The sequence below is a fragment of the Idiotropiscis lumnitzeri genome, chromosome 3 (assembly GCF_059441095.1).
Source record: "Idiotropiscis lumnitzeri isolate Australia: NSW breed Sydney's pygmy pipehorse chromosome 3, RoL_Ilum_1.0, whole genome shotgun sequence".
Taxonomy (NCBI): Eukaryota; Metazoa; Chordata; class Actinopteri; order Syngnathiformes; family Syngnathidae; genus Idiotropiscis; species Idiotropiscis lumnitzeri.
This window is the reverse complement of record NC_142393.1, coordinates 3,599,117-3,611,319: the sequence shown is the minus strand read 5'-3', so window position 1 is coordinate 3,611,319 and position 12,203 is coordinate 3,599,117. Positions and strand designations below refer to the sequence as shown.

General features: G+C 44.1%; 1 protein-coding gene across 1 annotated transcript; it reads left to right on the top strand.

Annotated features, from left to right (window-relative positions):
• On the top strand, nt 1-12,050 carry LOC148339445 (sodium/potassium-transporting ATPase subunit alpha-1). The gene is made up of 23 exons (XM_088289722.1): nt 1-187; nt 466-576; nt 2,347-2,406; nt 3,019-3,120; nt 3,211-3,312; nt 3,386-3,499; nt 3,577-3,711; nt 3,790-3,907; nt 3,997-4,265; nt 4,339-4,647; nt 5,023-5,157; nt 5,388-5,580; nt 5,802-5,977; nt 6,075-6,211; nt 7,190-7,340; nt 7,420-7,588; nt 7,669-7,823; nt 7,917-8,040; nt 8,133-8,278; nt 8,374-8,504; nt 8,735-8,836; nt 10,025-10,116; nt 11,902-12,050. The coding sequence occupies exons 1-23, from the start codon at nt 176-178 to the stop codon at nt 11,928-11,930; spliced, it is 3,072 nt and encodes a 1,023-aa protein (XP_088145848.1). The 5' UTR covers nt 1-175; the 3' UTR covers nt 11,931-12,050.
• Nucleotides 12,051-12,203: the final 153 nt, after the last annotated feature.

The window sequence follows — 12,203 nt, the reverse complement described above, 5'->3', positions numbered from 1 at the left end:
ACAAGCAGCCTATCTTCTCTGCTTGGGCGAGAGAGGACAACGTCGTGCTTGCAGAGAGAGGAGAGAGCGAGAAAGCGAGGGGGCGAGCGAGAGAGAGAGAGCAAGAGAGAGGCGGAGTAGCAAAGTTGAAGTTAAAGACAATTGGATTGGCTGTTCTCGGGCTGACACCGCAAGCATGGGGCTGGGAGTAAGTAGTGGAACTTGTTGCTGACGTGCTTTGGCCTAGTTTTGGGGAAGTCTCGAAGCTCTCTTTGGGTTTGTGCTCGGGTTCAGTTTTGCTTTCAGATTGTTTGTGCGTGTGGGGGGGGGGTCTTTTCAAAGTCTTGCCTGGCTGACTGACTGACTTTCAACGTGTGAATAGCACATGTCTGTCTAAATGTTTGAGAAACAAAGAGGCAGCCTTTTCTCGCATGTGCCTTCTCTTCCACCGAGACTCATTTTGTCCCTCTTATCGTTTTGATCCAGAGAGGGAAAGATGAGTACAAACTGGCCGCAACCTCCGATGGCGAGGACAAGAAAGGCAAGAAGGGGAAGGACAAAAAGAATATGGATGACCTGAAGAAAGAAGTGGATTTGGTGAGTTCTGCACCTCGCGTAAATGACCGGGAAAAAGGCATGAAATGCGGCGACCTCTGTGAACCCAAAAAGCATACCATGCCGTCTGCAGGCATGACCCATCTAAGGTTCTGACACGCCACCGTTAGCTGCCATTGGTCACCGTCACGGCTTGGACAAACACTCGGCTTTGACCTCATGGCGTAGTCACATGAAAGGAGGCTGTGTGCCCTCAATTTCACAAGAGCTGCTTTCTAAACGGATACAAGTCACGTGTTGGCCATTTCACCTTGGACGTTATTAAATCTTTGAGGGAGGCTGGAAAAGCCATCCTGGGCGCAGAAACACAAAGTTGACGTTTTTAGTGTAAACAAAGTCGCTCAAGTGTGACTGCTCAGTCTTGTTTCACAACAGAACATTTGATTTGACGTATTCTGTGTTGGACGAGATACAAGTGTGTCTGTCCGTGCAGGATTTTTTTTTTCCCTGCATGAATGTGTTGGACTTTTGTCAAGGTCACAAGACAGTTTCAAGTTTACACTCAAGGAAAAAAAAATAATAATTTCGTGTGAAAACACAGAGAAGTTCCGTTTCTCGAATCGGCAGTACTTGCCCCTCGGTGGGAGGAGCTTTGCGAATGTTCTGCATGCATCCTGAGTGGCTAAAATAAAGGACGGGGTGACCTTCTTCAGATCTGACGGTGTCCTTCACTAGGTCAGGTCATGATGTGGTCGCTTGGAAGCACAAACAAACTAATGAATGCAAACGTTTACCGCTCCGACTCCCTCTCAGACAACATGAAACGTTAAGATTGATTTTTTTTTTTTTTGGTTCTTTGATCAATTACCTTTACTGACTTTGCCAAGGTCAAACTGATCAGTGCTGGTTAAGATTCGCTTACGACGTGGACAGTATGTTCTTTAGTTAGCGGCCTCGTTATTGGACCCGCGACAGACGACGGCCCATTGCGGTTGAATTGGACTTACAAACGGTACTTTAATAACTCAAAAGGCAATCAAATGGCTCTAGAGGTGAAATATTAATGATTACGAGGCTCAGTACGACTGAACGTGAACTCAAAGTCCTCGCGACGCCGAAGGACATAGCGGTACCATAACAACTGTATCAGCAGTGTGGCGTCACCGTCGAATCCTCCCTAATTTTCTCTAACTTTTCCTAAATATTTTTCCATTGGTGGGAGTCAAGAAACAATTTCTTATATCTTCGCTTGAGGTTTGAATTGAACTTTGGAAAATGTTGAAATGCCCTGCGAGCGCTGTCGAATTTGATACAGGACTGTTAGTTCATCATCCAAATGACTTTTTTTTTTTTTCCTGGTGGGCGTTCGAACACAAATGCCGTGTAGGCGCTTGCATGCACGTCAGAGCCGCTTGGCTTGTTCGTATCCCTCGCTTGTGTCCCTCTCGGTTACATCACTTTGACTAAGAAAACACATGTAGCAATGCGTAAGCTGTGTTGACACGGCTATTGTTCAATGCCATGCACATACCGTAAGACATCCTCCGGTGCAGCAGACTTCCGTTGGGTGACAAGGTCTTTGAGTCACAGAACAAAAAAAAAAAAAAAAAAAAGCATTCACTGCTTTCTTGCAGCCTTCGCCCACGCGTTTGACTTTTCAATCCATAACAGACACTTTTACTCAAAAGTCTGCTTGGACCATGTACGTTCAAATCCCACATCTTTGAGTTCCCCTCAGAGGACATGACCGTAGATTTTTCTCCCAAAGGGGATTCTAATTGAAAATCTCTCTACACCTCTCTTCTTCCGCAGGACGACCACAAGCTCACTTTGGATGAACTTCACAGGAAGTACGGAACTGACCTGGCCAGGGTAAGTTTCGAATGCGTCTTATGGTTGTTGTGTTCATACCTGCACAAGACAGAACAAAAGCGATTCAAATCGTATTAACTAAAAGACTCACCGGCGGCATGCACGTACTCGTCCGTCTTTGATATAAATTTCGTGGTTAGAACATATATCGGCAGATCATTTCAAATGCACCTCTGGAGGAGTCGTTGATTTTTTTTTTTTTTTTCTCAGGTGTTGGCTGCCTTCGAGTTCGCAATTTCTTGATTAATTATGTCAAATAAATTTCAGCTTGAGGGCTTCACGGCATCCGATTACAACGCACAATACAGCCTCACGTGCACCAGACTCTGGACTGGTGTTGATTATCTACAGAAACTTGATCTGTCTCGGTTTTCTCCTAAACAAAGTCTTCATTCTCATTGACTCTGCAAACTCCCACATTTTTTTTTTTTTAGTCTGCCACTACGAAACCTGACCTTGACTGAGAGTCGGAGTACATACTGTTCCGGAAGAACACAATCTTGCTCCTTGCCATTATCTCAACTTCTTTATTACTTTTTATTTTTTTAATTCTTCATCCATTAATTTACGTATTCTTTAATATTCTTACAATTGCATTTCAAATCCGTTTAGGGTCTGTCCTCCGCCAGAGCAAAGGAGATTCTGCTCCGGGATGGTCCGAATGCTCTCACGCCGCCACCCACGACCCCTGAGTGGGTGAAGTTCTGCAGACAGGTAAAATGGATTTCCATTCCAGAGTCAATTGATTCAATAGTCACAATTTGCCAATATGGTCATTGTGAATCCCAAATATCTCTTTGTCAGCTTTTTGGAGGTTTCTCTATGCTTCTCTGGATTGGTGCCATTCTCTGTTTCCTCGCTTACGGCATCCAAGCTGCCTCTGAAGATGAACCCGCCAATGATAACGTAAAGCAGTCTTCGTGAGTGCGATCGGCATATTTGATCGACCCGGTTTGTTTAACCGTTCTTGCTCTTGTAGTTGTACCTGGGTGTTGTGCTCTCCGCTGTCGTCATCATCACCGGTTGCTTTTCCTACTACCAAGAGGCCAAGAGCTCCAAGATCATGGAGTCCTTCAAAAATCTGGTCCCGCAGGTAAGCTTCCGCGACTCCCTCATATTCACGATGAGGCGCCAAAGGTGACATGCGGTCACGTTACGTTTCATACTTAGCAAGCCTTGGTGATCCGTGACGGAGAGAAGAGCAACATAAATGCAGAGGATGTGGTCGCGGGAGACCTGGTAGAAGTGAAAGGCGGAGACAGGATTCCGGCGGATTTGCGAATCATCTCTGCGCATGGTTGCAAGGTCATTTGACATGCTGGCTTGGAACAGCCTATCCCGGAATGTATTTTTGTTTATTTCACCATGGCTTGGGCCATCCAGGTCGACAACTCCTCTTTGACTGGTGAATCGGAGCCTCAGACCCGTACTCCAGACTTCTCCAACGACAACCCATTAGAGACAAGGAACATTGCGTTCTTCTCCACCAACTGCGTCGAAGGTCTTGCTTTTCGAAAAAAAAAAAAAAAAAAACATCAAGGAGGTATTGATTTCTAGAATGTCGAGTAACTTTTAAAACATTTTTCACAGGCACTGCCAGAGGCGTCGTCATCAACACAGGAGACCGCACGGTTATGGGTCGCATTGCCACCCTGGCATCAAGTCTGGAAGGCGGCAAAACTCCCATTGCCATTGAGATCGAGCACTTCATCCACATCATTACCGGTGTCGCTGTCTTCCTGGGTGTGTCCTTTTTCATCCTCTCCCTCATTCTCGGGTATGGGTGGCTCGAAGCCGTCATCTTCCTCATTGGCATCATCGTCGCCAACGTGCCCGAGGGCCTCCTGGCAACTGTCACTGTGAGTTTTGCGGTAGATCAAATTTTCTTTATAATCATTGTTTGATTGCAACCACAACGCTGGATGTCTCCAGGTATGTCTGACTCTGACTGCCAAGCGTATGGCCAAAAAGAACTGCCTGGTGAAGAATTTGGAAGCCGTCGAGACGCTGGGCTCCACCTCCACCATCTGCTCAGACAAAACTGGAACCTTGACCCAAAACAGGATGACCGTTGCCCACATGTGGTTCGATAACCAGATCCACGAGGCGGATACTACTGAGAACCAGAGTGGGACGTCCTTTGACAGGAGTTCTGACTCCTGGGCTGCCTTGGCCAGAATTGCTGGACTCTGCAACCGTGCTGTCTTCCTGGCTGAGCAGAGCAACATTCCCATCCTAAAGGTATTCACTTGTTTTGATATTGTCCCTTCATCAGATCGTGAACTTTTTAGTTTTAGCTGCCACAAAAGTATGTGAATAACTGACCACTGGTCAAGGCTATCAACAAGCTTTGTTTTAATGTCATGTTTAATTCATTAGTTGACAAGGCTTATGTCACGGATCCATTCAGATGAAAGTGTTGATGAAATGAAAGAGACATATTGAGTTTTTCAGTCGTATGAACAGGGACAATGTTTTCCAAAATAGCTCTTGGTACTTGGCTGATATTCTGATCAATTCCGGAATGAGCACCACCAAATTGTTTGTAGTTTGTTGAAGACCACTGTCGTTCATGGTTGTAATGTGTCCACCGATCTGACTCCTTTCAATTGACAGAGGGACGTAGCTGGAGATGCGTCTGAGGCCGCTCTGCTCAAATGCATTGAGTTGTGCTGTGGTTCTGTCAAAGGCATGCGAGAGAAATACCAAAAGATTGCCGAAATCCCCTTCAACTCCACCAACAAGTACCAGGTAAACTGCAAAACAAGTGCAGATAAACTGCTCACACACGCCCCCTGGTGGACGGATCCCACATTGTTTTAGAAGTCATTTTTGACAATAATGTCGATTAAAGGGAGAATGGAACATCACTCTGTTGACTCGATTAACATTTGGAGAGACTTCAACCGTCTCTCTGAGAACTTTGTGAACATCTCTTTAGAGTTTGAAACTATTTTTTGTTTGCCTGACTTGGTTTGCAGCTCTCCATCCACAAAAATTCAAGCGCTGAAGAGAGCAAACATCTGTTGGTCATGAAGGGTGCCCCAGAGAGAATTCTGGATCGCTGCTCCACCATCATGATGCATGGCAAAGAACAGATACTGGATGAGGAAATGAAAGACGCTTTCCAAAATGCCTACGTTGAGCTCGGAGGACTTGGAGAGAGAGTGCTCGGTAAGACTTTGGTAAATCCAAATACTAAAAAAAGCGCAATTGCATGTTCTCCCTGTGCTTGTGTGGCTTTTCTCTGGGCAATCTGGATTTTGCTGTCAGTACACAAACACGTACAGCATTTTGAGTTTAAAATCAACATTACATGTGAGGTTGATTTCTCTGATTGGCTGGTGATACGGATAGAAAATGTCAAAATGACATAAATTATTTTTTTTTTTTAGGTTTCTGCCATTTCAATTTGCCCGATGACCAGTTCCCAGAAGGCTTTGCTTTTGACACTGATGAGGTCAACTTTCCTACCGAGAAGCTGTGCTTCATTGGCCTCATGTCCATGATTGATCCTCCTCGTGCCGCTGTGCCCGATGCTGTTGGAAAATGCCGGAGCGCTGGAATCAAGGTAAAATTAGACCCGAGAATGCGCGCCTAGTTGCCGGCTGATAGCCGCACATTGTCGCACAGTCGAGCAACAATTTTACCTTATTCTCTTCCCAAAGGTTATCATGGTAACAGGCGACCATCCAATCACGGCAAAGGCCATCGCCAAGGGCGTGGGCATCATCTCTGAGGGCAATGAGACAGTTGAAGACATTGCCGCTCGCTTGAATGTCCCAGTATCGGAGGTCAACCCCAGGTTTGTACCCGCCCTCAGACCTTGTGACTGTTGGTATTTCGAAATACTTGCAGCATCAAAAATATACAGTCTTCCTCATGTTGATCTTTAAATCACTGCCTGCACGGCACTCGGCGCAAATGCTTTTACCCCTGAGTCATTGCAGACAAATAAATCTCGACTTTCACAAACACATTCATCACTCTGTTGCTCCTCCAGAATTTCTAACTTTGCTGCCACCGGCGTGGACAAAATATTTTCAACGTTTTATTTTATATTTATGAACTCATTTACTGGCATTGACGGAAAGAGACCTCTGTTACATCTCTGATGCTATGTCAGAATTATTCCTGGGTGGCCTTCAACCCCTATTCTGTATCAGTATCTGACACACAAGTCCGCCGCGGAAAAGAAGTGAAACCGCCGGCTTAGATGGTTTGTGCCAAAGAGGCTTATGTCACTGAGATAAAGCACTGCAACTGCCACTCAAGAGTATAAAGCGATTCATGGTCTGCATTTATGAGGTGGCTCCCAAACGTTTTTTTTATGGCTCAGTTTTCAACTTCTTTTGCCCCATTTTTTGTGTTTGCACAAATTGTGATGGGAAGGCCTATGATGCTTTCTTCTCTTTCGTTAATTGTGATCAAAGGGAAGAGGCAGTTCATTGAGCTGCAGCGTTAAGGGTACTGCAAAATCGATTTGATTCGATATGCAAGGGCCCGATTCGATTCAATTTTCGATTCACGTTTCACTTTGATTTTTTTGTTTTTGATTTAACGCAGTACCAATTTGTCTTTGGCGTTCTCATTGGATACCATTTTGTTTTCTTCCTAGTCCACTTTGATAGTCCACTCACAAAACACAACTGACATTTCTCTTGTCAGCCCGTGAAGAAAAGTAGGGTGGTGCGGTTTCCAGACCATCTGTTCCAACTATAAAATTTAAATTGTCGGAACCAAACCTGGATGCCAGCTAATGCCACTTTGATTTCCTGTCCAGGGATGCTAAGGCCTGTGTTGTCCATGGTGGGGAGCTGAAGGAGATGACCTCAGAGCAGCTTGACGACATCCTGAAGTACCACACCGAGATTGTCTTTGCCAGAACCTCCCCTCAACAGAAACTGATCATTGTGGAGGGCTGCCAGCGACAGGTTCGAAATTCGGCCGACGACTCTTCTCCCAAAGTCGCCGACAGCTCCCTAAATCCGTCGGTCACTCTTCACCACACAGGGAGCCATTGTTGCCGTGACTGGCGATGGCGTCAACGACTCTCCAGCTCTGAAGAAGGCCGACATCGGCGTCGCCATGGGGATCGCCGGATCGGACGTCTCCAAGCAGGCGGCTGACATGATCCTGCTGGATGACAACTTTGCTTCTATTGTGACGGGAGTTGAAGAAGGTAACGCGGTGCTTGCGAGCTGACACCGGCCAGTTGCGCGTTCAATTTGGCTCATGATCTGCTTGTATTCCATTGGTCAGGCCGCCTGATCTTTGACAACTTGAAGAAGTCCATTGCTTACACACTAACCAGCAACATCCCTGAGATTTCACCATTCCTCCTCTTTATCATTGCTAATATCCCCCTGCCTTTGGGAACTGTCACCATCCTCTGTATCGACCTGGGAACTGACATGGTGGGTGTCTAATTTCTTTTGGTCCACTTTGCTCGCAACTTTCCGCCGTGGCATTTTGCGCCTCGCTAACGAGCGTTGTTCACAACCACCCAGGTTCCTGCCATCTCACTGGCTTACGAAGCAGCCGAGAGCGATATCATGAAGAGGCAGCCTAGAAACCCCAAAACAGACAAACTGGTGAACGAGAGGCTTATCAGCATCGCCTACGGACAAATCGGTATCTTCATTCCGCTAGTACAAGAATTTAAAGACAAAGCTTGTTGTTTTTTTCTCGCAGTTCTGAAGTTCAGTGCTCTGATCCTCTACTAGGTATGATGCAGGCCACCGCAGGCTTCTTCGCGTACTTTGTGATCCTGGCGGAGAACGGATTCCTGCCCATGGACTTACTGGGAATTCGAGTGTTCTGGGATGACAAACATGTAAATGACCTGGAGGACAGCTACGGGCAGCAATGGGTCAGTCACTCTCAGAGAAAGCCTAAAATGACAAACGTGATCGAAAAGAGGCTCGAATAAACAAACGCCACTTTTTTTTCCCCCTCCCGATCCAGACATACGAGCGAAGGAAGATTGTTGAGTTCACCTGCCACACAGCCTTTTTCGCTAGTATCGTCATTGTGCAGTGGGCCGATTTGATCATCTGCAAGACCAGGAGGAACTCTATCCTGCAGCAGGGCATGAAGTACGTCCATTTTTGTGTGATGGAAGAGATTTTCCTGCTGAAGATAAAGAAAATGACTAAGAATATGATCCCGGTATATTTATACAAAAGTCATTTTGTAACTAAATCACCTAAAAGGGTTCTTCATGAAAATCATGAAAAATGGCACCATCTTCTTGCCCCTCATCCAGAGTTTTCACGAGTACAAACCAACATCAGACCCTAAGTGTGTTCATTGTTTTTCCTCCCAGGAATCGGATCCTTATCTTCGGTCTGTTTGAAGAGACCGCACTGGCCGCTTTCCTGTCATACTGCCCTGGCATGGACGTCGCACTCCGAATGTACCCTCTCAAGTGAGTAAACATGCACAATCTTGAACAATATCATTTCTCAACGCTTTTGTGTCGGGTTTTGTTCACCATTGACAGATAAATTGTTGCTGCACTGGTGTGTCGTGGTGAACGAAATGCAAAGTTCAGCCTTTGTTAACTGAGAGGGGACTACTTCTTCCAAGGACTGGGTTTAAAAAATCGATATATCAATTTTAATCGATTTCCTTTTCATAGCCCGATATCGATTCATAGAGCCATATAGCGATACTTTTTATAATAATAAAAACAAGCAAGAAAGCAGATCTAATTATTGTTTTGATCAGGTCATGTTCAAGAAAAGGTACATGATTAAAGTAGTTTCCGGACTCTAAGCCGCTACTTTTTTCATAGATTTTGAACCATGCAGCTAATACAACGATGCAGCTTTTCTGTGGTTTTTTCTTTCACCAGTTGGGGGTGCTCTGTAGTTCAGAAAATCCGCTAAATAAATCTTGATTTTTTTTTTTTTTTCTCTTGGGTCTGTTCTGTTTTAATTAGCAAAGTTGTTGCCGTGTTAAAAGGAACTGTTCTAACAATCTGTTTATGTACCTTTACGTGCATTCACACTACAAAATCGTTCTGTACATATTTCAACATAACAAACTGCAGTTTATAGTCTGGTGCGGTTTGTATATTGTTTTTTTTTTCCGCACAAAAGAGTTGCTGCTGTTTATATATATAAGTGCGCCTTATTGTCCAGAAAATATCGTAACTGTTGGCTTCAAATCTTAATGTAAATATGAATATTTTTACTAAATGCACCAAGTTACAGCACTTTGTACCAATTTCAACATTGGATCTTCTGAGAATGCCTTCCATACAAAAGTAATATTGGTATTGCGTGAAATCCTTGATTGAATCGAAAATCCATCAAAGTGAATCGAAAATCAAATCGAATCGAATCAGGCCTTTGTATATCAAATTGAATTGATTTGAGGATTTTGAATTGATACATGTGCAGTTCTGTACATGTTGCCCACACTCTCTGTGCCGCATATTTTCAGACATTCTTTTAAACTGCTTCATATTTTGACATTGTATTAAATTTTTTTCTACACCAGTAATATTTATCAAACGTTTGATTCAGAGAGAATCGTTGAGAGTGAGAGAAATACGACTTCTCATCATTTGTCATGTCTAACTTCTGTTCCTTTCTGTCGATGACCTCAGGCCATGCTGGTGGTTCTGTGCCTTCCCCTATTCACTGCTTATCTTCCTCTACGATGAGGCAAGAAGATACATCCTCAGACGCAACCCTGGCGGTAAGACGATTTCTCCTCTTCTAGCTGATGTTTGAACTTAGAATGTAGCCGTTTCTCTATCTCTATCTCCGTTTCTAACTATCAATGAGGACGCAGTTGAATGACGTCCACAACTAAGTAGTGAGGTTATACAGGACTGTAGATTGCCGTCCTTTCGAGGTAATGAGACAAATTGCATTTTTTTTTTTTTTTTTTTTTGTTCTCCGAAAGAGTGAGGCGCTTGTGGCGCTGATTTTCATTCCTTACTCTGACATCTGCATTCCAGCATTTATAACAAGGCTGACCCAATATGTGCATGCATTTATATCATTCAATGCCTCAATGCGGATCAGCGAGCCGTGGCAGATGGTGGGGCCTTGTGGGACTTGAACTCTCAACTCAGCCATTGTTAACGCTTGATTCTAGCCACTGCCTGAGCAAAACAGGCACAACCTGTATGAAGGCTTAGGATGATGCAGTTGCGTTTCCATACACTGTATGAACGTGTGTGTGTGTGTGTGTGTGTGTGCCATCTGAGCCTGGCAGCACTCATGGGTGAGTGCTGCCCATCCATGGCGAACATGTGACTGTATTACAATTCCATCAAAAAACGAACATTGCAAGCAAAAACATTTTTAGCGCAGCTTAACATTCATAACAGTTGAAACATTTGGTTTGTGAGAGGCTCAACCAAATTAGATTAGATTTACCTCAAGGATGATGCCATTATCTAGGGATTCATGCAACAAACGTAACATCCGCCTCATCTCACCGGGACTAATCTTTTATGCACTGGGATGCACGATAGTTTTGATTTCAAACCGATACAATTCAGTTTTTCAAAATTTAAACCGATAAAACATTATGTATTATTGTTTTGTTTTTTTTTAAATTTTGAGTTAATTGTAGTTTGTGCACAGCTGCAGGAAAGAAACACTCCTACTAAGTTCTCATTCATCCACTGCGCGGTCAGACCTAGCAAGCTAGCAACGCCAGCAGGGCTAACATCATCCGTCCAGAAATCAGAAGTGGAGCCTGTGTTCTTATTTCCATCTATCGGTGTACGCAAAGAGTGTCTCATGTCGTATTCTGCTGGTATACTTGCATCCAAAAGAGCGGCGGCTTGGAAGTACAAACCGGAGCGCCAAGTGGTTTATTAGCCGGCATAATTAGCCAGCGCACTCAACGTTGGCAAAGGCTTGGTCGTCAAGCGGCCATCATTTACGGAATGAAATCGCACATTTTTGCGCAAAATGTACAAATTCTCCTTCATGAATAGCTTTTGGGCAGTTTTTTTGACGCTCAGGCGTTTTCACAGTCTTTCAAAACATCGTCGTAGCGATGACAATGCTCTAAGTGGCTGAAAAAAGATTTGATTTTATATTTTTTTTCTCCCAGTGCAACACACGATCGATGGCATGTTCGTTTAACGTGAGCTCAATGCACATTCTTGTCAGGAAACATACGTACCACATGACCAACGCAATGTTTGTTAGGAGCGAATGAGAGTGAGTTTCCATTAGAAAAGAGTCCACCGACAGCAACGTACAGCGTCATTGGATTGAATTTTCATCTTCATTCTTTTATATTTTTCCTAATTAGAAAACATGAAATAAATCAGAGCTTTTTTATTTTTCATTTTTTATTTTTTGTTTATTTATTAATTTTTTTTAAATGCGATATGACAACCTAACTCCTCAGATCGGCCCGATTATGATCTGGTCTGTAATTATCATGCATCCATAGAGAATAATCTCTGAGCGGCCTTCTGGCAAAGTCGCTAATTGTGTCTCCTTTGATTTGCAGGTTGGGTGGAGCAGGAAACCTACTACTGAGCCAGAATGGGACATTATTTACTGCCATGTTACATACTAGTTTGAGGCACCACACCGATTCCATCAATAAATTAATTTCTTGATTTACATGTCAATAAACTATTATGTAATACGAGGCTACTTGTGACTTATTTATTTTTTGTCAACATGTTTTTCCTTCGCCTTTATCCGACGTGTGTCGGGGTGGAAACTGCGCTCGGAGGGTAGGAGGGGTTTTTAAGGGTCAGCGGTTATGCACCAGTGAATCACGTCTGGTCAACAAGCAAAAAAGGA